This window comes from Mus caroli, unplaced genomic scaffold (assembly GCF_978045245.1).
Source record: "Mus caroli unplaced genomic scaffold, Mus_caroli_1 scaffold_20, whole genome shotgun sequence".
NCBI lineage: Eukaryota > Metazoa > Chordata > Mammalia > Rodentia > Muridae > Mus > Mus caroli.
Genome location: NW_028227275.1, coordinates 4933556 through 4961128, shown reverse-complemented (window position 1 = coordinate 4961128; position 27573 = coordinate 4933556). Strand labels below are relative to the sequence as shown.

The 27573-nt window shown below is 47.7% G+C and overlaps 1 protein-coding gene and 1 long non-coding RNA gene across 4 annotated transcripts in view; one reads left to right on the top strand and one right to left on the bottom strand.

Annotated features, from left to right (window-relative positions):
• The window catches only part of Nrap (nebulin related anchoring protein), a 71233-nt gene that overhangs the window by 12053 nt on the left and 31607 nt on the right, over nt 1–27573 (bottom strand). For both annotated transcript variants that reach the window (XM_021152165.3, XM_021152163.3), the window contains exons 20-34: nt 23552–23650; nt 21771–21875; nt 20342–20449; nt 19384–19695; nt 18282–18386; nt 15091–15189; nt 13400–13504; nt 12522–12629; nt 11875–11988; nt 9988–10185; nt 8393–8497; nt 6007–6105; nt 4479–4583; nt 4046–4153; nt 3032–3343 (exon numbers count right to left, since the gene is read on the bottom strand). In XM_021152165.3, coding sequence (XP_021007824.2) covers nt 3032–3343; nt 4046–4153; nt 4479–4583; nt 6007–6105; nt 8393–8497; nt 9988–10185; nt 11875–11988; nt 12522–12629; nt 13400–13504; nt 15091–15189; nt 18282–18386; nt 19384–19695; nt 20342–20449; nt 21771–21875; nt 23552–23650 — 2082 coding nt within the window. The remainder of the gene's footprint in view (nt 1–3031; nt 3344–4045; nt 4154–4478; nt 4584–6006; nt 6106–8392; nt 8498–9987; nt 10186–11874; nt 11989–12521; nt 12630–13399; nt 13505–15090; nt 15190–18281; nt 18387–19383; nt 19696–20341; nt 20450–21770; nt 21876–23551; nt 23651–27573) is intronic.
• Nucleotides 4796–9786, top strand: LOC110285773 (uncharacterized). 2 transcript variants are annotated; one of them, XR_002377083.3, is made up of 4 exons: nt 4796–5320; nt 5971–6126; nt 8438–8721; nt 9470–9786. It is a non-coding gene; the product is annotated as an uncharacterized LOC110285773 (long non-coding RNA). The 2 variants fall into 2 exon arrangements; XR_015046140.1 differs by lacking the exon at nt 4796–5320 and adding an exon at nt 5817–5866.

Genomic DNA, 27573 nt, shown 5'->3' with positions numbered 1-27573 from the left:
CCTTTGTGCCAGAACCCACACTAGCCAACTCACAACTGCCCATAACACCAATTCCGGGAGATAGGGTGCCCCCTTCTGGTCTCTGCAGGCACTATACTCACACAGTGTGTGTGTATGTATGTATGTATGTGTGTATGTATGTATGAATGCATGTATGAATGTAGGCATGTATGTGTAATATATAAATATATGTATATAATATACATTGATAGATAGATAGATAGATAGATAGATAGATAGATAGATAGATAGATAGATAGATATGAAAGATGGATAGGATGATGACTATAATAAAGTTAACACCAGGAACACTATCACTGTTCATCACAGCTGGGAGTTCGGACTTCTTAACATCCAACCAATCGTAGGCTAATAACAGTATGAGAACACCAAGTGGTCGTTTCTTAACCCTCAGAATTGTAACAGACTCGGTTTTTAAAATGTAAATATTCAGTTGCCACCTACCATTTCTCCTTTGAGACTATGGTCTCGATACTTTCAAATGTTAAATTTTTTTTCTTTCTTTTCAAAAGTATCATAACATAAATCATACCCTTGGATTTTGTATTTAGGGGTTTTTTTCCCTTGATAAAATAAACTTGGCATTATGTTGATCCTTTGGTTAAAAGAAAATTTCCTGTGATCTCAAAAAGTCTGAGATCATGGACCAGATCAAACTTTGCTCTTTTTCGGATTCTGGGATAGAGTCCAGGAAATATAATGACTACCCAGGTTCACCTAGCCACCCAAGGGCAGAGCTGGGTGAGCATCCACCTGTTGGCTCAGCAATGACTTATGGTGAATCGTTCATCAATAAGATTATCATTCTAACAGTCCCTAGCCATTTCTGTGTCCATGATAGCCTGCTTATTGCCTTGAACCAAGAGCAGGCACTGCCCTGGGGGCAGCAGAACTGAGGTCTGATGAGGGAACTTACGAAAGCAGCCTGTTTCTTCTAGGACTTTGTGGACCAGGCTTCAGGCTAAGTCCTTCACATAGACTAGCTCTCAGCCACAAACCAGATTCTAAGCCTGAGTTACTTTTGCTCCTCCTACCCTCAAGGACTTCTTGGAGGCACTTTGTTACTTGAGACACGCGTGCTCTAAGTGCCTTGAGGTGCTCTGAACACACTTCCACTGTTGGGCCCAAGATCTTCCAATGGTAGGAAGACATGACAAGGGCCAACTGCCCGTAGCTTACAGTCTAAAGTGGGAGTACATTTTGCTTAAGATTGGCATAGGATCTATAGTGGCGCTATGCTCCACTCTGTGTGTTCTATACAAGCACAGCACCTGATCACTGAACTATCACCACCATGTTGAAGACTGGGCCAGGATGAGGGACCTGTGCAAGCTCACACGGCTGGTATGGAAGAAGGGAATGTACACCTCAGAATATAAGTGCAGACTTCTTCCAGGTACACGGAGCACGGCTGCAGCCTCTCTCCCCTTTCCTGCCCCTGCTCTTGATTAGGGAAAGATCTGTCCTCTGGGAGCCTTGGGGCCTATTCCTGTGGCTACTGTTTTTAAGAGAGTCAGAGTTCAGAAGGTGGGATCTGAGCCCACCTTACCAAGCCTCCCTGGCAGCTATAAGCAAAGGATAGCAGTCAATGTGAGCCACAGTCAAATTCTCTTTAGATCCTCAGCCCACCCTGTGCTCTCTGCCTATCCATGAAACTTCACTTGGTTTACCCACTTTCATGAGTATGTGGTATCCATGGTATGTATGTCATGTTCACATGTATGAGGACATGAGTGTGTTTATAGGGGGTGCACAATTTGTATGTGCGTGTTGTATGTGTGTATTTAAGCCAGGAGCTAGCATCGGCCATATTCTGCAGTCATTCTCTGCTTTCTTTATTGAGGTAGGGTCTCTCACTGAACCTGAAGTTTGCTGGTTTCTGGGGAGCCGAGCTCTCCAGCTTGTCCCATCTCAGCTTTCCTAGTGCTGGAATGACAGGTGGCTGTCATTCTCATGTGGCTTTTATGTGGGTTCTGGGGATCCAGCCTCTGGTCCCCACACTTGCTTGTCAAGTGCTTGTCCACTGAGCTGTCCCCACTGCTGGCTTGTGTCTGACATCAAACATATTACAACTGGTCCTGCTGATGGTTTGGCCTTGAAACTTACTGTTCTATCTGCACAGATTCCTCTATCCCCTTCCCTTGTCTCCTGTAGGCCTTTTTGTTCAGATGTCATGATGTTTCAGTGAGCACTACACGGATGCCCCACTGTAAATGGGACATTAGCTGGGTGGTGATACAGGCTGGCACCACCTGTAATCACAGCACTTCAGAGGCTGAGGCGGAAGCACCTCACTTGTGAGGCCATCCTGGGCTACACAGAGAGGCCCTGCCTCAAAAATGTGCATATCTGCATGAACATGTGCACCTGTGCACAGGCACACACACACACACACACACACACACACACACACACACCACTTCTATGTTCCGTTCACCTCCCTAGCATGTATCTCCATCTGAGATATAAGATATCCACCATATCAATCATGATCCGTCTTCCTCCACAGGGCTTGCACATGCATGGGACATGACTGACATCTCCTTCATGTAGTTCTCACTGAAATGACCTGACATCTGAACAACAAGGCCTAAAGGAGACGAGGGAAGGGGATAGAGGAATCTGTGCAGATAGAGCAGTAGGTATCAAGGCCAAACCACCAGCAGGACCAGTTGTAGTATGTTCGATGTCAGACAGAAGCATTGTCCCAGAAGGAGAGAGGAGTTGAAGTGATGAGAGGGAAAGAGAGGAGGAGGAGGAGAGAGAGGGGGCGGTGAGAAGGGAGGAAGGTAAGAAACTCACAGCAGGAACGCAGGTGAGAGCAAGACTCTAAAGAGAGGCAGAAGACAAGACAAGCCAGCAGAATGCTTATAGTAGGTGCTCAATAAATATCTGTTGACTAAATAGCCCCAGCCTGGAGGACATAGGCCAAGTCTGCAATGTAGAAGGATCAAAGCTCAAAGAAGAACCTTGGTGTGTTGGAAAGAAGATGGGACACAGTAGCGCCTACCTCACTCTGCAGGGCGTGTGCTTTCTTGGCCCAGGCCATCTTCAGATCCTCAGGCAGGGCGGTGAACTCGTGGCACTGTGTCCGGTAGTCGTGGTCACTGGCCAGGGCCTGGGCCTTCCTGGCGTGGACCAGGTACACCATATCCATGGGCAGGTGGCACTGAGCTTGGCTGCTGGCCGCCTCCTTCCTGTACTGATTCTCACTCTGCAGCTGGCCCATCCGTAGGCAGTGCCGTAGCCGCGGGTCGTCACTCACATTCCGCACCCCAATGAGCTGTCCACGCTCCTTCACGAACTCGTGCCTGTAGAGAAACTGGAAGGGCCGGCCGGCTGATCAGGCGCCAGTGCACGCATGCCTACCTCACAGCAGCATGGAGTCAGCGTGTGCCCTCGGGGCTGAAGGATGAAAACATTATACCTCCCTTCCTATCTCATTAAAATCAGATTCTCAGAACTTTGGGATGCTCCCTGCTCCCCTTATGTGTCCTGTGGCCCACAAGGATTCTATCAAATAGGGTAGGAAAGAATCTTGTATTTCATTTGGAGAAACATTAGATCTCACAACAGGATCTGCCCATTTGAAGTCCACATTCTCTGTGATTTGTTTGCAGGGAAAGAGAAAGTCACCGTCATGTCCCAAAGCGTGGGCGTATGAAACACAGCTGTGGGTTGTGGGGGGAAGTGACAGAGAGCCAAGGAGAGGCAACCGCCATCTCTTATCTCCTCCTTGTTCTGGATGCTGCAAACAGGCGACTCTCAGGTGAGCGCTGCCCGCCACTTGCAGTTAGACCCGAGTGGCCAGCTTCTTCTGCTAGAGACCGTTGCACATAGCCTGTGATCAACCCTCCCTCTTTTTTTGGAAGGACCTCATTCAGAACTAATATATTCTGCAGGTGGCACCTTGTCTCACACGGCTATAGATTTCCTTTAATTCAGGAAAAATCCGCCTCACACATTGTTTTTACATGAAGTTAACAGAGACAAGGCAAGATGGAGGTCAGGGGATTCCACTCACGTCACTGGCTATGTCTCCAGAGGCCCGAGCAGCCTGGAAGGGGAGAGCGTCTATCGTCAGCTTGTAGCCTTGAGCGCGAAGATTATGCCAAGCCTCCTTGTATTTTGCCTAAAGTGGGAACACAGGTATATCTTTTCAAGAACACACATGAATCGATTAGCAAAGGGTACATGCCCTATCATTGTGGCAAGGTGTCCTAGAATCCATTGGTGAGCAGCAAACGCCTTCAGCTTCACAGAGCAAACTCCCATTAGCACATGTAGGCTCTGAGCATATATGCATATATAACACGCATGTGGATGCTTTTTAAAAACTTCGGCACAGTGTGGGGAAACGGCTGTTGGATCGCTCAGAGCACACATTACAGGTAGCTTCAGGCTACCATGCTTGGACTTCAGTCCATGCTTGGACTTTGGCAGGGAGAAAGGCTGACCTCGCTCAGGTTGGCTGCGTTGGTTTTGGCTCGGATGAACTCAGGCAGACCAAGGGTCATCGTGTATTGGTGTCGCACGTCCTCGCCAGCTGCTTTATAGAGACGCTGAACCCAAAGGAAAAATAAGTAAATAAACAGACGAGCAAACAAACGAATAGATAGTGAGGTGCTCCGCACAAATTACAAAATAATTAACTGATTAATTAATAATAATAAACAAACAGATGAGCAAACAAATAGTGAGACACTACACACAAATTAAAAATTAATTGACTAGTTAATTAATCATCAATAAGTAAATAGCGAGAAGAAAGTGGTGTGTGGGTCCATGCTTGCAGCTGGGGAGGCTTCCCCGGGCACGGCTTCAGCCTGAGTTGATGGACATTTCTTTCAGTACAGTCAGGCTGTCTGAGTCACGGTGACTGAAATAGAAGGACCGTGTATGGAACTGAAACAAGGGGCAAGTGTCCTGAAACTCATTCCCCTGATACAGCACAGGGTGACCCTAAGGCCTGGGACACATAATGGAAGCCCTGCTGGTGGAGAGAGGTAGCCTGTTCTGCACCCTTCCCTGACGTCTTCTGAGGGCAAGCTGAGCCAGAGCCGCCCTGGAGGGCCAGTCCCTGTGAGCAGAAATGCGTCAGTGCTTGCCAGCTTCTGTCGGGTTAGAGGCCATTGTAAAACAGCCTCTCCAGAGCACTCGGCTTAGAAAGAGGCAGGGAGGGCCAAGGAAGAGTTTTAAACTGATGGCATCTCTGCGCAAGATGCTAAACTCTGTCTCTTTTGGGTCCTTATCTTCAGCTGCCACTTCCAGCTTCTGAAGGCTTGGGCTGAATATGGAGGTGAGTGGGAAAATTGGCCAGTGTCCTCCACATAACTTGTGAAAGCTACAGTTGGGAGAATCTGAAGAACGAAAATGATCCAATAATATGTGTCTGCTCGGCTGACAGGAGAATCCCGGCAAGGAGAAGAGCTGGGAGGGTGGGAAAAAATAATTTTGGCAGAGGAGACCCCCTTCTCCTCCTTTTCTTTCTTATTGGGAGTAGCAAATGTTGTGGAGAATAGTTCTAGGAGATAGTGACTGAGGTTAAGGTGAAAACTTCCAGACAGACGCCATGCAAGACCTGCCTTCGGATAACCACATGTCTTCCACAAATGAACGTTATATTGGTTAGTCACCATCTGCCTAGAATAGAGCCACAGGCCAGCTTTTCTGACTATGTACAAACAAGTCAGTTGAGGGCCTTGTCCACAACTCTTTGGGTCCAGCCACTGTAGGGTGTGGCCTGAGGCTGATTCCAACCCACCCCTGGTCTAGAGGAACCAGACTAAAGTCTAAAGCAGATGCCCAACTGGCCCTCCTGTCCCTGGAAAGACATTCAGGCTCTGTACAAAAATGTTTTTTTTTTTTTCTTTACAAATCCTCCATAAATACAAATGACTTTCCTGTCCCCAGGTTACACAAATTCACACATCTTCTCTTTTCTTTTAGAATCTAGCCATCCTTGAACAGCCATTGGAGTTTCACCTCATTGGTGATCTGGTTGCTGTACTTGGCATGGAGGAGGTTGGGAGTATCTGTCACAGCCGTGTACTTGAATGACCCAGGATGCTGGCGGTATTTGCTCTGCGAAAGGAAAGAGATAAGGTAAGGGTGAGAGATATGGTAAGAGAGGAAACAGTGCTGTAAGTCCTAATTAGTGTGTGTGTCTGTGTCTGTGTGTGTGTGTGTATGCATGCGAGAGCACATACACGCCTGTGCATGTGCATGCACATGTGTGTGCCCCTATGTGTACATGCATGTAGATGCCAGAGGATAATTTGGGGTGTTGTATCTTCTTTTTGACCTTGAACTTGCTGCCTAGATAGCCTGGTAGCCAGAGACCCCAGGATCCTCCTGCTTCTGCGTTTCTACACATTGGAATTGGAAGTGTGTGCCACCACGCCCACTTAAGCCTCCTTCTGCCCAGGCTGCCAGCCCATCCCTCTAGAATCCAGCAGGCCATCTCCCTCTGCAGGCAAACTGGACCAGCTACACTTACAGTGGATACAACTTCATGGAGGACACAGGAAACACTGTGTAGTTTTTCAAAACCATACTCATGGGCTGTGACACATTTGTAATCCCAGGACTGGAGAGGCAGACAGGCAGATCCCTGGTGCTCACTGGCCAGCCTGCCTAGAATACATACTGAGTTTTAGGTCATGGAAAGAAGCCTGTCTCAAGGATCGCTCCTAAGGAACAAAGTCTAGGCCCCACGTACACAGCCACACAAATGTACACACCAACACACACACACTACACGTGCCTGCATCAGGACTCAGAAAGCCATTGGCTTTATGGGTTTGAAGATCCACATGGGGCTCTGAAGAACATGGGGCATGGAGAGCTTTGATGCAGAGGCTGTGCTGGAAATGCAGAGCCCAGGGCTCCTGAGCTCCCACAGGGCAAAGTCCACCCATCTTAGCTTGCAGGCTGGAGCTAAACATCTACCCCTCTATTCCCAACACCATCCTGGTCCTTCAGTCCACCATAAGCATCACGGGGCGAGTAAGGCTCCCGAGTCTATTTACTTTTTTTTTTTTAACCAACTAACCAGCACACACATAGTTACCATCTCACACAGAGCTGTCAGAGAAACACAGGGCTTAAGTCAGTGCCGATCCTTACAAAAGCCGGACAGAGGTGCTCTGTATAAGCCCATGTGACTAATTTAGAAGCTGGGGATCAGAAAGGGCAGGTAACTAGGCTGAGGTCACAAAGCAGATGAGAGCCGACTGAGAATTTCAATGCCTTATTTGTGGTTTTCAAAGCCTTCCTACTTCCCACTGTACCACAGGGCTGCCCTTCAAAGGACCTAGGAAAAGTGCATCTTAATGGGCTCATGAGTCAGCAACTTGATATTCTTGTATGTGTGTTTGTGTGTGTATGCATATGTGTGTGCAGAGTGTATGTATGCATGCATGTGCATGCATGTGTATGTAAAATACATGTGCAGTATGTGTGTCTGTATGTATATACTGTATATATGCATGTGCATGGGTGTGTTTACAGTATGTGTTTTCACATGCATGCATATTTGTGTACAGTGTGTACAATGTGTATGCATGTGCATGTGTGTGCATGCGTGTGCAGTGTGTATGTATTGCAGTGTACATGCATGTGTGTACAATGTGTATGTATGTATGCATGTGTGTACAATGTGTGTGCATGTGCATGCATGTGTGTACAATGTGTGTATGCATGAATATGCATGTATGTGTACAATGTGTATGCACATGTGTGTGTGTGCAGTATGTTTTTATGTATGTGCATTGTGCTTGCATGTGAGTGCATGTGTGTGCACAGTATGGGTATGTATACAGTGTGTACAATGTATATGCATGTACATGTGCATTCATGTGTGTGTACAATGTGTGTATGCATATACATGTATGTATGTATGTATAGTGTGTGTGCATGTGTATATGTGTATATGTGTATGTATGAATGCCAGAACTCAATGTTGAGTATCTTCCTCTACCACTGCCCACTTTACTCTAGAGAGGGTTTCTCACTGAACTTGGGACTCACTGCTTCAGGTTGACTCATTGGCCAGTAAGCTGCAGGAATCCTCCTGCCTCCATTTAACCAGAACGGGGATTACAGATGAACACCACGGTGCCTGACTATGTAAGTGGGTGCTGGGGTCCTCACATCATTCATTTAACCTTATCTCCTGAGCCATCTCCCCCGTCCCCACCAAGCTTTCTTAGGTGGAGTCCAGTATGAATAAAAACTTCAGTAAGAACAAATACTCAGGACAAGAGGTAACAGCTCAACCTCCAGCTGCCTGAGCACTGGGACACAGGTCCACTGGGATGTCTGCCGTGGACATCCCATAACGCCATCACCCTCTGGAGTCCCGTGGTACCTCGCTGATGAGCTCAGAGGCTTTCTTTCTTCCTTCAATCTCCAGCGTCCCAGGAACAACACAGGGAACACCACGCATGAAGTTCAAGTCCGAGCGGTACAGATTCTACGAGGCATATATAAACATCAGAAGATCCAAACTCTGCACAGAGAAGCAAGAGAAGCCAGGGTCTCTGGACACCATCTAGGAGCGCATGGCTAGGACCCCAGGCTGTCTGGGTCTGTCTGTACAGATGTGGCACCATTCAACAACGCGGCTCCTGCTTCTCTGCAAAGGCTTACCAGGGGAAAATGTGGGTCAGAAGGAAGTCACTCGGCTGTCACTTCTCGGTGAGTAGCTGTGACAGGGGTACCGGATGGAGTTTTGTTTTAATGTGAGCTATCAAAACCTAAATGCTGGAGAGGATTGTGGCTAGAAAGTCAGGTGTCTCGGGGCAAACGTACAAAAATGGTTTAACCAGGCTTTCAAACAAAAGCCAGCAGCAGTGGGTGGTATTAATTAATCATGGGTAAAGGAAGAATTAATGAATGAATCCAAAATAAGTTGGCAAAGACTCGTTTGGGTCTGCACCTCTGTGGGTAAGTGTGTTTTTAACCCTAACCCTGAGTGATTTGGAGTGACAGTTAAAGAGTCCCCATGTTTACTCCCCTCAGCCAGCAAAGCACCGGGTGTGCTACCCTCTGACTAGTACTGCAGCACCAGACAGGACGGTCTCCAGGGCTCTGCATAAGTGACAAACGGCCTACAGTGAGCCCGGCAGCTCCTTCATCCCTACAGCCATGCTCGGGTTCCTGGTAGTTAGCACAGCCATTCAGGAAATGCTGTGCATAGGCACGGTGTTCCAAGGGTGACAGATCCCGGATCTGAGCTCCAACCACTGCACTTGCCCACCCTGCGGAACCGCTGGTCTCACTGTCCTCCATGTCGCTTGTTGCCTGCACATTTCTGGATCGGGCAAACCTAGCAGGCTGGGGAGGAAGGTGGGTACCAGGGATGCTGCTGTCTTGAGAGGAAACACACCTCGTTTCCTCGGGAATGTAAGATTACCTAACTCCTCTCTGCCTCCTTGCTTTGCAGAACAGGCATAGGGATAGGGAGCTGGGCATGCCACCAGAGGAGTGAAGATACCTCACAAGGACTAAGAGGACCCTGGGAGGACCCTGGGAAACAGCAAGAAGGTTTTCCATCCAACCTGAGGCCAGGGACAAATCCTGAAAACCCACAAACCCATGTGGCATCTCACCCCATTCTCTCACATACAGCTGACCCGATTTAGATGACTGAGTTCCCTCCCGTGTGTCCTCTACAACTTCTCTGAGTAGTAAGAACGATTAGCATAGGGATATTGTGGGGATTAAATGAAGTAATTTCCAAATACAACGCTTTGAATTCAACAGAGACTCTCAAGGAGTGGCGGCTACTCTCACGGGAGCGCTGTAACTGTGCTTTGGGATAGTGTGAGGGCACTTGGGCTAGATAAAGAAGTTTAGGATGGCTGACCTAAAGAGGCTACAAAGAGCCACGAGGAACTGGCGAGTCACTGGCTTGTGAGTTGCCAGGAGAAGGGTCCTGAGGGAGAGGCCCGGGCACTTTACCTCACTCTGTAACTTGTGAGCTTTCTTGGCACAGCTCAGCCTCAGGTCTTCTGCCAAGGCTGTGTGCTGGGGGAGCGGATGTCTGTAGTCCTGGTCGCTGGCCAGGGTTTGAGCCTTCTTGGCATGCACCAAGGTCACCATATCCAGCGGCAGATGGAAGTGAGCCTTTGCATGTTCAAAGCCTTTCTTATAATTCACCTAGAGGGGCAGGCAGACCGGCAGCCATCATTTCAAAGCTACTGTTTGCACAGGATCATCAGGGAGAGCAACTACGATGCAACCATCCCATCAACCGGAGACACTGATGCGGGTCCATGTGGCCCCCTTGCAGACAGACACACACCTAACAAGCATTCTTGCGTCTGGCTCAAGACTTTGCAATGCTTGGCCATGGAAGTCACTGGCCTGGGTACAGGGGCATTGACTCCCTGAGTAGGAGGAAATATAAACAAGAGACATAGCCAACACCAGGGAGCCCTTGATCAGTTTCCTAGGTCACCCTGTTTTACATTGTCCATAAGGCTCATGAGTTCCATTCAATGTACACCCCCCCCCCAATATCTGCTCAAGTTCAGGGCTTCTCAGGTCATGGCACTTGGCAAATAGTTTCTTCAAACATTAGATGGATTCCTAGTCAATCTGAGAGCCAGCAGGAGGAGAAGGCTGTCTGAGAAGTAAGTCCTGAGAATAGATACTCATCCCAGAGCCCAGCATATACCTTGAAAACTGAGGAAGAACCCCATTTTAGGCTCACCATCCCCACCAGCCATGGGAGGAGCTGTGTCAAGGCTGGTGGTTCTCATCCAGGGCCTCCTCAGAAGTAGGGCTAGACTCACCACTTCTCCCTTTTGCCGACTGCCCTCTGACACTCAACTCAAGCACGTGGCCCAAACCTCCCATTTTCATCTCATGAATCAGGCCCTCACCCTCAGAACAAAGCCAGCTCCCATCTAACCACATACTCAGAGGTCAGAGACCCAAGACAGAAAGCAAGGGAAGAAGATTGAGGCAGAGGAAGATGGCAGAGAACAGATGAGGTTGTGGGACAGGAGAGAAGGAGAAGGAGGGAGTGGAGGAGAAAGCAAGGGGGGAGGGAGAAGGAGAAGGGGAGGGGAGAGGAAGAGATGGAGAGAGAAGAAGAGGGAGAGAGGGTATGTGTTCCTCTTTCTAGCTGATTCTGGGCAAGTCATTCACTCTTGACTTCAATAAGCCAGTGGAGACCCTAGAGAGAACTTTGACAGTTAAATGAGATAATATATAAGCTAGACTCCTGTAACATGTTGGGCACAGCTTTCACCCTGACATTTACCCCTCACACCTGTGCAAGGAGGTTGCTTATACACCTGTGTACCAGAGTCCACAAGACCATATTAGTTGTCAAAGGGTGATAACAAATAAGGCACACACATAAGAATAAAGTGGGGTGTGTGTGTGTGTGTGTGTGTGTGTGTGTGCATACAAGTATATACCCCAACTACACTGAACTGTTATCGAGCAACTTCAACTGGCTATCGCCTCCAGGAATCCAGTCTTGCATCTAACAAGCCTTTTAGAACTTTCATAAAAATCTTGTCCCATTTCTGAACACTTGTGTTAATTCACTCTGTGGCCTACAAAAAATAAAATATCTCTGCAGGCCAAACACATCTCACAGACCACCTAGACCCAAATCAGAGAACGCCCAGTCCAGAACAGAACTAGGAGGGCCACAAATCCAAGCACATTTTACAGAGGAAGAAGCTAAGGCCCTGAAGGAGATTTCATATCTCTGCCCAGCAAGTCAGAAGCAACAGGATCACCCACTTCCCAGAGGCTGGGCGACCTGGGCCGGCTGTTCCAGGAGCAGCGTCGGGTGGGCCCTCCTCAGCTCCTGCCTCTCCTACTTACATCACTCTGCAGCGAGGTCGCGTGCACTGAATGAGCAAGGCTGAGGTCATCTTCCAAGCTCCGGGAGCCGAGCATCTGGCCTTTCATTCTCTCAAATGCTTCTTTGTATTTGTACTAAAGGGAGAGAGAGCGGGAGAGAGTAACAGCTCAGGGACAAGGGACACAGAATGGAAGAGGTGGGTATTGGGCGAAAATGTTTTGTTCTTTTGACAGTAACTGGGTGAGTTAAAAGGGAGCGCGCAGGAGTCGTGGAAAAGTCTATTCTTTCATATGCAAGACTCCCAATGACTAAAGGGCTCCGATTTGAAATGGCGGAAGCCTTAGCACTTGGGCAGCCCAGGCTGAGAGACGGTGCGGGCATCGTTAGTGGGCTCCTCGCAGGCTGGCTTTATGAAATCTCTTGGTGGAGGGTGCATTTCATCTGCCCGGGTTCTGTGTTTACAGTCTGGCATTTGGCTTTGTGCCCCGGGCTAGGGAATTTTTTGTGTGAGACGCACTCTTTCTCAGTGATTATTATCTGATTGCCCTAACACAGTCGGTTGGGACGGGAGAGGATATGAAATCCACAGGCAAAAGAAGGCAAGAGTTAGAGGCAAAAGAACTGAGACAGGTTTGGATTAAATGTTGCCACAGAACTGGACACTCACGTCACTTATAACTTCGCTGGACGCCTTTGCTGCCTGGAATGGAAGGGCATCCAGCCTCAGCTTATATCCTCCATCTCGAAGCCGGCTCCAAGATTCCTTATAGCGAGTCTGGCAGGGAGAAAGGCCCAGGTCTGATAGGCTCCTACATTCTACTTCCCCCTCTCCTACCCCAACAGGGATCTGGTTCAGTAGGTCTCCCTCTCCCACCTACAGCCCTATCTGGGGTTAGAAATCACTGTGGCTTAGAATGGGTTATATCCTAGAGTGAGCTCCTGCCTCTTGTCCACCCTTGGCTCATGAAGCCATAGAGGGGATGGGTTCAGAACAAGGGCTTAAGATCTGTCAGACCCAGCTAGAACTTGCTGACCAGTAAGCTCAGTGCAGAGGCATAAGGCATGAGGCTGTGCTTGTATAGCTCATTATACAAAATAGAAGAGCCAAATGCCACTACCAAAGATGAGGAATGACTGGTGGAGGGGCTCTTAGAGAAACTGCAGAGGGGGGAGTTGAGATCTCCAAGTGTGTCCTTGGCACAACCACCAGCCGCACCTAGCGTTAGTAAGATGGGTCTGTATTTCAGCTCTCTTCCATGGAAGCCTTGATACTAAAGGAGATATTCTTCCTGACTCCTCCACCCTAGCGAGCTTGCATGTTGCACAGGACACTAAACCGTTTACAGAGCCCAGCGCAAACACGAGTATGGATCCCCTTGTTCCCAGTGGTCATAGACCACAATATCATGAAACCCATGAAGGCACACCATCCCCTCCTGTCTCTGAGCCAGTATCCCACCATAGACCCAGCATAGGGCATGGTGATGCCTGTGAAGACGCCCTGCCCTCCCTCCTCTAACCCAGCATCCCCTTCGGCAGTTTCACCTCGCTGATGTTCATGGCGTTCAGTTTGGCCAGCAGGACTTCAGGCAAGTCTGCAGTCTGTGTGTAGTGGTGCTTCATATTCTCCCCTTGCTCCCTGTACAGTCTCTGTGGGCACAGAGGGGCCTTCGCATTACACCCAGAGCCGTTCCCATGCAGCCAGCAGCCACGTTGTACTCCAAGAGTCAGAGGGCCTGCGGCTGCTATGTCACCAGAGCTGATCAAGGCACCCTGCCTCCACCCAGATCTCTCATAGATGGCACAATGAAATTCATGTCACTCTCTTGCCAGATCTACATTCCCACTCGCAGCATGACAGGTGGAAACCTTCCCCACCACCAAGGCTACACTTAAGTTCTTCTGGGACAGGTGTCACCTGGTTAAAAATGAGGTCTAGCCTTGACTATTCACCCTTGACCATTCACTTCAAAGCTATGCAATAGGGACTGGGGTCCCAGAAGGCACACAGGTGATGGCATTCTGCAGGGGGTGTCACAAGCCCACCAATATCTTCCTTCAGTCTCCACCTTTAGGATTCCTGACCTAATATTCTCCTGGAAAGTTCGGGTTTTCTTTACCCAGAACTCGCAGGGAGCTTCGTGCCGCTTACAAGTTTGCTTGATGGCATACAGAGTTGGCACAGCCACCTAAGAAACTTTCAAAATTATGTGTTTCCATCCCAGTGCCTAGTGGACATGTCCAGGGTTCTACATATCACAGCAGTGCCCCCTAGAGTTGGTTAGGATAAGGACACAACAAGTGTTTTTCCTTCCCAAGAATTCCTTGTCCAACTATGCTGCTCAGAATTCAATTTGACTCTGATGAGCAGGGAAAACAAGGAACCAGTTCCAAAGTCCAAAAGTCTGGGAGCCATACCATCTCATAGCATGAAGAGTACCCAGGCCCTTTTGGGATGCCTATAGACAAAGATACAACCAGAATTTCTTATAAAGCCGTACAGAGAGTTTTGAAGGCTGGATCCCAGGGTTTGTCAATATGTTTGTGTGTTGTGTCAGACGTTGAATATTTTAAGATATTTCAAAGCCAAGTCTGCCTTATGCACAGATCTGTGGACTTTGTACAGTAGTTGCAGCCTGTTAATGCCTGTGCTTAAGGGAGTTTTTTTTTTTTTTTTTTAAGACCTCAATGTTCTATTTAATCTCTAGTGAACTGAGCACAGGGTCAAATCTTGGTTTCCGGTAATAATACAGAATACGATAAGAAGTGGCTTAAAAGTCAGGCTCACACCCACAAGTCAGCCTCAAATCATTTATGAAAGTGTGGGGAAATGAGAACACGCCATCAATGCCTGCCCTCGGAGCCCAAAGAGCCCCGAGCCCCATCCCAATTAGCCACAATCTTATTGCAGGTTCTAGCTCTGAAAACAACATTTTTGAACAAAAGGAGGAGGGGGGAAAGGGGCCTGGCGGCCACAGATCTGCAAGCTCTGCAGAGGCAAGGAGGGAGGGCATCCAAGGCAGTGGGATGCAGAGCCCCACTTGGCACAGGAGCACAGGAACAGCCCCGTTTGCATCCTAATGAGGAAGGAACCCCACCAAGGGGAGCGTCATGAAAGACGAGGGGTCCCTTCATCCTCGGGACGACAGAAGGAGCAGACCTGAGATCCCCTCCGCTTCAATCATGCCGCTGAAAGAGAGCACACTCTCGGAGTCGTAATGTACATTATCACTTACATCCACTGCTTGGGTATAACTAATCCTGGCCTGGACCATCTCCGGAGTGTCTTTAATACTGGTAAACTTCAAAGCATCTGGATGCTGACGGTACTTCTTCTGTTGAGCAGGGAAAGATCAAAGCTGTGAATTTTGTGCCGCTCTTTCATGCCATTTGAAAGGGGGAAAAAAATCACAGGTTGCTTGAGATTAGAGTGAATTTGTGAACATAATTATTATTCGGCTTCCTCCATCTTTATTTCTTAGGTACCTTCAGGTTAATATTTGTTTCCATTTAAGAATAACCTGGTGTCAATTAACATTAAAGTACTGCTGCCCGGTGCAGAGACAACATCTCAAAATTAGATTACACCAGTGAAATGCTGTAGCGCATACACTTCCAGAGCCGTCCTTTCGAGAGGCTTCAAATACTGTGTCGCCGGTGTTTATGTCTGAGTTTGGCCAGAAAGGGCATTCCTGGTTACGTTTATCTATCAACTGAAGCTTTCTGTTTTCCTTCCCCCAAAGGACCCAGCAGACATTATCACAGCCAAAACCCTGCATTTAACACGCACGGTGTATACATTGTGGTCTATGCTTTATCTAGCATATGTGCTAATTCTCAAAGACATTACAATAAGGGAAAGGACCCCGTTACCATTGAAAGGAGCGCTCATAACATTTGAAAGACATAGAACGTGTCTAAACAAAACAAAAGGCAAGAGAAAATGCAAATGCCAGCAAAGGTCTAGGTGATTCCCTTTGAAGAACTCTGCATAGCATGGCCAGGTTCATTCCATGTTCTTTTAATCAACGCACATTTTTTTTCAGAGCCTGATATATTATAATCGTAACGGTACCGTGAAGTTTATTTTCCCCAAAATCATATTATTTTCTAAATACCTGCTCACTGGTCTGCTTGAGTTTGTGTGTACTGTACTAGGCTGTCTTAGGTGCAATTAAACCCAGCCAGCCACCTGTGCTTTGCAAATGAGACTTTACTATTACATAGCCACGCTCATTCAGGGACATACTCTCCATAAACGTTCTCAGTGGGCTGTGATGGAGACTATGCAATTAGCAAAGCTAAAAATATTTACTACCTGGGGCTAAGCAGAATAGTTGTAATGACTTCTGTGTCACACCTCAGATGTGTGTGTGTGTGTGTGTGTGTGTGTGTCTGTTTCTGTGTTTATATGTGAATGCATATATGCATGTATTTGTGTACACATGGATGAACATATGTATACATGTGTATGCGTGTGTGAATTCAATTACACATGTGTGAATGAATGTATACATATATGTGTACATATGTGTGTGAATGCACGTATTCATGTGTATAAATGTATGTATATGTGTGGGAGTAAATGCATACGTGTATGTGTGCATAGGTGTGAATGCATGTATACAAGTGCTCGTGTATATGGAAATGCATGTGTACGTGTGCATGCATGTGTTTGTGAATTTATAGATCCATGTGTATTTGCATGAATACGTGTGTGAGTGTGTCCATAGTCATGTGTGGCTCTTTCCACAATGTCTAGTGTTCTCTCTGAAAGTTAATCAGCCCAATTTGACAAGAACCTAGGAACATCAGATCGCTGGTGAGAAATTGTTAAAATACACCCTGCCCAATATAAAGTTTGGTAACTGGACTGAAGCAAAGATGCGATGACTATCAGAGGATGTCTTGAGAAAGTCTGCAAAATGAGGAAAGGATGATGACAAAGTTATAACACACAGAGCCAGTGATTCCCCCGAAAGTCCTCGGTGCCAGACTTAGACACGCCAAGACATCATCTGGTAGTCTGAACTGAAAATGAGCAGGTAGGGAGCGACGAGTCTTCTTTATGAGAGGGCCCCATGCTGGGGTCGGGGCGATTAATCCTGAATGCGGATGCGTGTTCCCATAGTTTTGTATGTTTAGGTTGCTGAGAGGCCCTTTCTCTAAGTAAACAAACAAACAAACAAACAAAAAAACCCCACAGACCAACATTGACCCACTGAGGTCCCAGAGTTCTCTGAGTCTTAAGTGACGAATAAGGTCTCTGAAAATTACGTCAGTACATACAAGGCAAGGTCAGCAATTTCGTCTAACGTGTGAGGAGACTGGACTACAGATCCTGCAACTCTGGGCAAGGGCGTTACAAAACCAACAGGGCTGCCATTCTACGCCGACTATGCATTCAGTAAGAAGCGTGCTTCGAATCAACATCTGAGGAGCCTTGCTGCCAAAACTAAAGTCTTCAAGGGCTATGCAAACTTAGGGCTTCCTCCCTGTCCAGAAAGTTCTGGAAAGACCAGTCTACTCTAAAGGCAATGGAATGCCCGCTTGCCTTCTGGACACAGGCCTTCTCAATAGGCATGAAGGGGGTGGATTTGGGAGTTTGGTGATGCAGAGCCTCTAATGAGCCTGAACTTCAAAACCACAGTTCTCAGAGGCACTCTGCGCAGCTGCCATTCTGTCCCCTAGAGGGCATCTGCTGCCTGCCAACATCTGCAACCTTTTAGGCTGCCACCACTTGACAGAGAGTGCTTCTGACACCTAGAGGCCAGACATGCTGCTGACCATTCCCGGAAAGAATTGACAAAAGTATCAACAGCACAGAGGCAGAACCCCACCCTTGAAACCCCACAGTCTTTAAAACTGCTGCTCAGGGAGACTGCCCAGAGAGCAGGAGAATGGCTGTTCTCTTGAGCAGAACTGCCTTCAGGTCCACTAGGGTAGCTGCACCCTGACAAGGTGAGACAGTAGAAGGGACATGTCCCTCCCACAAGAAAGAAAGAACTAGGTAGGTCCCTGTGTTGGACAGCATTGTGAATATTCACAAACTGCATATACCGGGGCAACAGAGGAGAAATGTGATGAAGCTGCAGAAGAGCTTCCTGGGCACCACAGACCTAGCCTTCACCATCTCTCCTGGGCCGCTTCATTAAATGGTAAGGGGCGGGGAGCAACGGAGCCCTGTTTGGTTGTCATTAGTATACATAATATCACTTGTCACCCACTTTGCTTTTGCCAGGGCTCGATGGGCCCCTACTGGTGTGTGTTTGGTGTGTGGGTTCTCTCTAATTAGCATCCCTGGTCTGGGTTTGGAGGCCTTTCATGTGGCTTTGCCTTTTGAGTGGAAATTATTTTAATTCCATACCGAAATGCCGTCATGCCGGATGCAACCAAGCCCGTCACACGCACTGTCGGGGAATCTCACCTCACTAATGAGTTCTCCTGCCTTCTTCGCCTGCTCCACATGTAATGACCCGGTGGCCACCCAGCCTGTGCCTTTCATCCACTTCATGTCTGCCCTGTATTGGTTCTGACAAAAGAGAAAGGGAGGGGGAAGGGGGAAGGGGGAAGGGGGAGAGGCAGGCCACTGTCACTGCGAAGCCATTTAAAGGGCTGATAGCATTCCCGGTGTACCCTTGGTGCCAGCTGAGTCAAATCAAATGCCATTGTCTTACCTGTTTCTGAGGAGTCGTGGGTAAGGCCCCCAAATATACAAATTAACCCCCTCCCCTTTAATCAGAGGTTTACTGGTAGATGTTGGCTTTAGGCCCTACCCAGCATTACTTAGGTATGCAGAAGGTGCTGAGTCAACCTGGGCCCTCATTAGGGACTCACATCTTCCCTCTGAGCAAGAGCATCCCCACTGTTGGCTGTACCAGCACTGCTTAAAGTGACATGTGGGGGGAAAGACAATGATGGCTCAGAACAGAACCAAGTAGGAACCATTGGATGAACCGTCAGGGCATCAGCTCTTTCCTCCCAGAACTGTGGGGCCTGGGAGAACGGGCCTCACTTCTTCAGTAGCTACTGAATGAATAGTTTTAATGAAAATTATTTAAATGGACACTTTTCTTGAAAGGTAGTCCGTCATCTATGCATCCTGAAACAGACATACCAGGAAAGAATACAGGGATATTTTCCCCTCTGCTTCTCTCTCTCTCTCTCTCTCTCTCTCTCTCTCTCTCACACACACACACACACACACACACACACACACACAAACACACACACTCACATGCACACACTCATACACATTCATACACACACACATACACTATCACACACTCACACACTCACCTACACACTCTCTCACACATATACACTCTCACACACCCACACTTTCTCTCTCACACACTCTTTCTCACACATACTCACAACGCTCTTACACACGCTCTCACACACACACTCATACTTACACATACTCACACACATACACTCTCTTACACATACACTCTCACACACACACTAATTCTCACACTCACACACACACACACACACGTCTGTGTACACAGAGGCTCTGAGCTTACATCACTCTGCAGGCCGTAAGCCTTCTTGGCCCACTCCACCTTCATGTCTGTGGGCAGAGCCGTGAAGCAGTGAGACGCTGTCCTGTAGCCTACGTCTGTGGCTAGGTGCTGTGCCTGGCGAGCATGGACGAGGTGAACCATGTCAAGGGAGATGTGGTACTGAGATCTGGTGTCTTCAAAGCCCTTCTTGTACTCCAGGTCACTCTGTAGCTTGGACATCTGCAGGGAGTGGCTCATCTGCGAATCCCCCTGTGCACTCTTCGCCCCAATGAGTTTCCCTCTGGACCTTTCATAGTCCTCTTTGTATTTCACCTGAGTATAAAGCACAGAGCGGGACGCAGGTCGGTCTCCTCAAGTTGCTGAGCGGCTTCAAATCATGTACACTAGGTTAACAACCGCCATCTATTTGGTAGAATCCTTTTGTGGGCAACTGATGTGGGTTTTAATTATGATATTCTATTATCCATAAAGATTCCAAGTCAGCCATAATTCTGCCATATAGCATGTTATAACAGTACAAAGAAGGGTTTCTCATCAAACTGACGAAAGGAATATCACCACGGGATGCTGGATGTCATTACAGACCTACACCACACCTCTATGAGGCGTCATCTCCTTCCCCCCTCCCAACCCCAGATGTCTTCGCTTGATTTCTCTCTAATCTTTTGTACTTTTAAAGACTTGTTTATCTTTAGCTTATGTTTATGGCCGTTCTGCCTGCATGGACATTTATGCATGCAGTGCTTGCAAAGGCCAGAAGAGGGCAGCAGGTTCCCAGGAACTGGAGTTACAGATGTTTGTGAGCAGCCACGTGGGTGCTAGGAATTGAATCCCTCCAGTGCTCCTGACTGCAAAGTCCTGTCTCCAGTGTTTTAAGATCGAGTGTGTGTGTGTGTGTGTGTGTGTGTGTGTGTGTGTGTGTGTGTGTGCATCCGGCTCTGGTGCCCGAGGGACTCACCTCACTAGCCAGGTCTCTCTTGGCTTTGGCTGTCAGGAATGCCAAGGAGTCAAGTCTCAGCTCAAACCCTTTAGCCTTCTGCTTTTCCCAGCTGCTCTTGTACAGGGTCTGGGGGAGATTTAGGGGAGCCATGGTTATCTTTAAGTGATGAGAGGGTTCCCCTAGAATAAGTGGTTCCCAATATTCCTAATGCTCCAACCCCTTAATATAGTTCCTCATGTTGTGGTGACCCCTAACCATAAAATCATTTTCATTGCTACTTCATGACTGTAATTTTACTACTGCTATGAATTGTAATGTAAATACCTGATATGCGGGACATCTAATATATAGCCCCCCCCTGGGAACCCCCCACAGGTTGAAAACTACTGCTCTAGACTCTGTGAAAACCTTTCTGAGCAGCAGCAGTGGCATCCTTGCCTAGCCTGAGAACCAGGTCTCTTTAACCCTTGCTGAGGGCCTCCTGGCGTATCTGACTTCCACCATAAGAAGCAAGGATAAACTTCACATCAGTCTGAAAACATACCATAGGTACCACACAGAAGTCTCGCAAACATGACAGATGCCACTGCATCGCATGGGCTAGCACAGGACTCAGCCACACACACACCAGGAGCAAGGACTCAGCCACAGAACTCAGTCATAGAATTCAGCCACAGGCTCAGTTATAACTCAGCCACAGGGCTCAGCCACAGGGCTCGGAGGACTTTCTCCTGAACCATCCCTCCTCCAGCCTCCAGTCCTAGAGCTGTTCTTTGTCCCTTCCATCTGAAACCTCTGCCTCCAAGTCTGAAGGCCTTTCTTCTGGAAGGCCTCCCTTCCTTTCAGAGTGGATATCAGTTCAGCCTCTACCCCGGCTTCTGTTTCTCCTCCCTGCCTATTTCCAGGTCAGGATGGCAGAGACTTGGGACACTTGTGTATAGAGAGTCAAGAGCGGGCATACTGGGACGGGATATCAATCATGTCATAGACATGTCACATCAGGGAGCTACCACAGTGCTCACTCCTGAAGAACATCAGGCTTGTATGCTCGAGGAAGCCTCGTGGCAACCCAGGGAGGAAGAGCGGCTCTTAGCTTCACTTCACTAACGGACATCCAAGAGTAAACGCCCGGTCTATAGCTGCACCCCTGGTAAGTGGTCAAGCTAAGGACCAAGGTGTGGAGTTGACAACTGGGTTTCCCACCTTCCACCACTCAGGGCTGACTCTTGGAACAAGCACCCTTCCACCCACTAAGGTCTAGTCAGTAACTGAAGACTGCCAGCCATTGCTAGGAAGTTTGTCTTCCTCTTCCCTGAAGCATTGGTCAGGAACCACAGCACATCCCCTGCAGTTGAACCAATCACTGCAGTGTAGCTGGTGGCTTTGGTGACCAGCTGATCACAGACACATGGAGGAGCCAAGCCTGCAGTGCCCACCCTTGCGGTACCTCACTGAGTTGAGCGGCATTGGCCCGGGCTCGTAAGAAGAGAGGCTCGTCTTTGCTGATGGTGTACTGATGGACGGATTGCTCGTTTCCTGCCTTGTAGGCCACCTGATAGAGAACAGGGCCAGGGGTGAGGAAGGAACAGGGTGGGCTGTCCATTAAAACTGGGGCAGCATAGATGGAGTCAGGGACATTGAAATCAATGCAACATGCTAGGCACAAGGACCACAGGATGCTACTCATCTGTGAAACTGAAGGCGCTGACCTCATAGAAGGAACAAACAAAGGCGACAAAGTGGGCAGCAGTCAGGGGGGGCCAGAGAGGGCGTGCATAACAGGTACAAAAATACAGATGTTGAGAGGTACTTCTGTTACATAGCACATATACATGTATGTACAAATGCATACATATATAAATATACGCACATACATACATATATTGTATATATGCATACAACACACATACACGTATATGTGTATGTAAGCTAGCTATGGACTCCAGCAATTAATTTTACATCTTTGAGAGAAATACCAGGAACATGAAGGTTCCCAACACATAGAAATCACACTGAAAGTTGGAAACACTAATTACCCTGGTTTGATCATTGTGCACTGTATTCGTGTATCAGATTGCAATACTGTACCTCATAAATGTAAATATTGTAAATCAATTAAAGCAAATAACAGGCTTATGCCTGTAATCCCAGAACTAGGAAGACTGAAGGAGGAGTGTTGCTGAGGGTTCAAGGTCAACCTGGGCTCTAGAGTAAGATCCCCAAAATAACATATATACATATATACATATATACATATATACATATATACATATATACACATATACACATATACACACACACACACACACACACACACACACACACATATATATATATATATATATATATATATACACACACACACATATGTGTGTGTGTGTGTGTGTATGTGTGTGTAACACCAGGCCAGACATTAAGAGACAACACAGGAAAAAACATGTTTAGAGACAGAGACCAACACAACTATCCTCCTGGTTTTCTTTCCTTAGAATTGCCATCTGCCTCCCAAATCTATTGTCATTTACATTCCTGTGAACATCAAAAATCTCCCAACCACCAGAGGGCGCCAAAGTAGGCTGGGCAGGAAGCATACTCCCTCCTGCATCCGTGATCCAGTCATACACTAGGAAGTACTGACACCAGGAAATGGGCAGTGACCCGACCAGGAAATAGATCTCTGCTTTCTCTCTTCCTTCCTCCCTTCCCTCGAGCCATGTTTGCAAGCAGTAGCTTTCTACTGACTCTGACAGCTTTCCAGCGAGAATCAGGGGGGGTGCAGCATCTGCTGGACCAATGGGAAAAAAGCTGGGAAGAACAGGCTGGGGCAATTAGTGGGGGGCTCTGGTTGAGCACCAGACTGTACATCATACAAATGGCACCTTGTTGTTCTGACTCCAATATTAGAACTAAACTGGCACCCAGCCAGCAGATCCACTTCCAACATAATTCTCTGTTAATCCAAAATTATAGTCTTGGTTAAAGAGAAAGAAGAAAGGGCAATTAAGAAATACTGACAGCAAAGGAGTAATGAGATCGGTCTGTCTTGGTGAATGGGGGAGAAGCAGGGCGTGTCTGATCTGCAGACTTCCTGGAAGCCTGGGCCATGCCAGGTCCAGCCTCCTTAAGGACTCCTCAGCTGTTCCTGTGGGTAGCACCTGCTGCTGTCTCCAGAGGATCCTGGGCTCAAGACACAGCAGCCTTATGGCTGGAGGGCAACCCAGGACTCACCGAGTTCTGCAGCCCCTGGCTCTTCTTGGCATGCTCCATCTGGGAGCTGTCAGCCACACTGGTGAACTTCAGTTCATCCACCCTCTGCCGGTAGTTTTTCTGTTTCCAAAGAAAAGGTACGCCATAGTGTCAGGATGGAGTTGCCCCCTTCCATCATACACACACATATACACATGCACATACACTTTTGTGCTTTTTACAGCTCAAGCATTTCCTTGTGGGATGGGTATTCCTGCAAGTCCTAAAATAGAACCTCACACCCTGCTCTAGGGAGATTGTCTTCACTCTCTCTCTCTCTCTCTCTCTCTCTCTCTGTGTGTGTGTGTGTGTGTGTGTGTGTGAGATGTGAACATATGAATGAATGCATGTTTATGAAGAGGCCAGAGGTCAGTCTTGGGTATCTTCCCTGGTCACTCTCCACCTGGCTTTGTGAGACAGAGTCTCTCACTGAACCTAGAGCTTGTCTCTGCTACACTCCTGTCAGCCTCCTCCTGCCTCTGCTTTCCCATAAGCCTATGGGAACTTCAGTGCTTCTCAGCTAACTCTGCATTACACTGCACACACTGGGCTGTTTCTACCCTACAGACCCGAGGTCTGACATGAGAGGTGAAGTGGAAGGGACTTGGACTCAAGACCATTTCAAATCTCACCTCTACCTTTTTCCAGTCCCCTGACTGGGCAAGTCACTAAACAGACCCAAGACCCTCTTCCCTCAGTTGCACAAGGCTAACAGTGATGACGAAAGCTTTGTCACCCTGAGGTGCAGCAGGGGATGCTTTAACATCATTCTTTCCATGTGACTCAAGGTCGCGGCACATTGCCCATGGGGTCCCCATGACTCTCCAAGGAGCTAAAGAAAGGAGCACCAAAGCTGCAGGTGGAAGGTCAGAGATCATAGGTCACACTGTTTCTCTAAGGTCTGCTTTCATTGTGTCCTTATCCCACAGCCACTAACTAATTGGAAAATTTTCAAGTGTGCTAATTCTGTCTCCCCTTGGGGACGTCTCCTCTTTCATGAAGATTACTTCCTCTGGCTTTTCCATTGGAGTTGCCAAGATGGATGAGAACAGTTGCCCCTGTGGAAGGCTTGTTGAAGCGGTAGCGTAGGGTGCCACCGAGCTTCTACTCCCTCGGCAGAAGCAGTGTCTTACCCACTGAGGGCCAGACAGTGACAGGAATATTGGACACCTCAAGTATCTTTCTTTTAAATGGAAAACACAGACAAAGGAGAAAGCTCACTGCAAGCATCCGACCCCAGTTCAGAAGGAATCACACACTTCCCCAACATAGGCAAGATGCTTAATCTTGATTTTTTTTTCAACCTGTTAGGATATAGAATCAACCTAGGAGGCATAGCCTCTGGGTGTGTACTGGCTATTTTTGTGTCAACTTGACACAGCTGAGTTATCACAGAGAAAGGAGCTTCAGTTGAGGAAATGCCTCCATGAGATCCAACTGTAAGGCATTTTCTCAATTAGTGATCAAGGGGGAAAGGCCCCTTGTGGGTGGGGCCATCTCTGGGCTGGTAGTCTTGGGTTCTATAAGAGAGCAGGCTGAGCAAGCCAGGGGAGGCAAGCCAGTAAGGAACATCCCACCATGGCCTCTGCATCAGCTCCTGCTCCCTGACCTGTTTGAGTTCCAGTCCTGACTTCCTTTGGTGATGAACAGCAGCATGGAAGTGTAAGCCGAATAAACCCTTTCCTCCCCAACTTGCTTCTTGGTTATGATGTTTGTGCAGGAATAGAAACCCTGACTAAGAGAGGGTGTGACCGTGAGCATGCTTCCAGATGGGTTCAACCAGAGTGGGAAGACATGCCCTGAGTGTGGAGGCGCCATCCCATGGACTAAGGATCCAGACAGAATAGAAAAAAAGAGCTGAGTATCGGCACCTGTCTCTTTTTGCTTCCTGACTGTGGTGCCTTGTGCTCTGTCACCATGCCTTCCCTATCCTGATGGACTGGACCCTCAAACCCTAAGCTAAAATAAACCCTTCTTGCCTTTAAAAAAAAAAAGTCTAGAGACAATATCCCAAAACAACTGCTGGCTTTCCTCCCTATTTCCTGTGATGAGTGGAAAAACTCATTTACTATGTAACTGAAGGAAATCACATGACCCTTCTGTGGCTGCAAATCCCCAGTCACAGTGCAGAGACTGGTCAAATCCTGAGTCCTTACTTTGGAGCTAAGAGCTCATTCTACTATGTTCTAGCACACCGAAAATCACTAGGAGAGAAACCCCTCAAAGAGCATAAAAAGCTGTAGTCAATGCAGGAAGTGAGGTGGACACCCACATCTCTGACGCTGTAAGGACAACTTCCTAGATTCTTCCCCAACTGCACCCTGATCCAAGGTCTACCTGGATCTCACAGAAGGGAGTTTCGAGAGCCTCGGGGTGATGCTCTGTCTCTACTGCTTCCATTACTGACACAATTTAAAACCAAATGTATTTTTGAGAGTAAGTAAGGTAGAAAAATGAGAATAAATTATAAAGTATGTGTTTGGGGATGTGTACTGCCAAGGAGTCACTGAGTCCCATGCCAAGTACTAAGTACTGAGCACTGAGTACTGAGTACTGCTCCTGAGTGGAACGATGACTTAAGTCTGCTTTTCCTGTGTATAAGATAGAGCACAGCAGGATAACCTCACGATCTATGCCTAGGACCGCAGTGACCAATCCACCGCACCGTGAACCAATACACTCAGGGGGATCCGACAACTACACCAGTAGTTATTGCTAACTGAATTATTATCTGTCTGTAAATGGTAGCTATTTTATCTCTTAGCAATGTGCAGACACAGCCTCCCTGGCCCAGAAGCGAGAATCACCCTGAAGATCCCAAAGTTCCTGACAGTCCCTCTTCCACATGAGACATCCTTCCAGAGTCCCTCTCTGCTCCTGCCAAAGCAATTCCCCAAGATGTAAACAGATGCACAGGTTTAGACCATGGGGCCTGGAGGTATCTCAGCTCGCTCAGCCTTCTCATTCTTCCATGAGAAAAGGCTCCATGATATTTAGTGACCCCACCCACGTCTCCAGAGTGTAGCAACACTTACTCCAAGCGCCAGACTGTGAAGCAGTCCTGGTGTAAGAAAGACAGCACAGGTTGATTACTTCGGATGGGAAGTCTCAGATTTCAGAGGATCGTTCTCCTGTTGGTTGGTTTGGGATGGGTATTTGTCCATAATGACATATTTTGGGGGTGAGACCCTGATTTAAATTCATTAATGTTTCATATACACCTATGGTAGCTATAATCTTAAGGTTATTTTATGTGATATTTTCAGTAATTTAGTGCCTAATGAAAAATGTCATGCTGTGAACTGTGCGTTCGAAATGTTGGAGATTGCAAAGCATCTTGAGTGTTTTCCGGTTTTCAATTGCTCTATTCATACAGTCTTTCTACACTAAATGATTCTCTGGATAAGACTACTCCTTTCCAAGTGGTGATGGCGCACGCCTTTAATCCCAGCACTTGGGAGGCAGAGGCAGGTGGATCTCTGAGTTTGAGGCCAGCCTGGCCAAAGAGGGAGTTCCAGGACAGCCAAGGCTAGACGAAGAAACCTGTCTCTAAAAACCACTCTTTTAAAACCACTACTTCTAGGGCTGGAGAGATGGCTCAGCGGCTGAGAGCACTGGCTGCTCTTCCAAAGGTCCTGAGTTCAACTCCCAGCAACTACATGGTGTCTTACAACCATCTATAAGAGGATCTGATGCCCTCTTCTGCTCTGCGGATGTATATGCAGCAGAGCACTCATACATTAAGTAAATTAAAGAAAAGAATGACTACTTCTTAAAATAAATTGGTAATCTCAAAAACACCTCCCTGGAGCTGGGTATGGTATCACAGTCCTGTAATCCTAGCACTCAGGAAACACAACAGGAGGATGTGGAGTCCAGGGCCTGCTTGGGCTACATGGGCAGATCTTGTGTCAAGAAAACAACAAAACCTATAGGAGGTTTAAGGGGGCAGTGAGTTGGTTCTGGAGACTTTACAGTTACAGACATGAAGGTGTCTCGCCCTT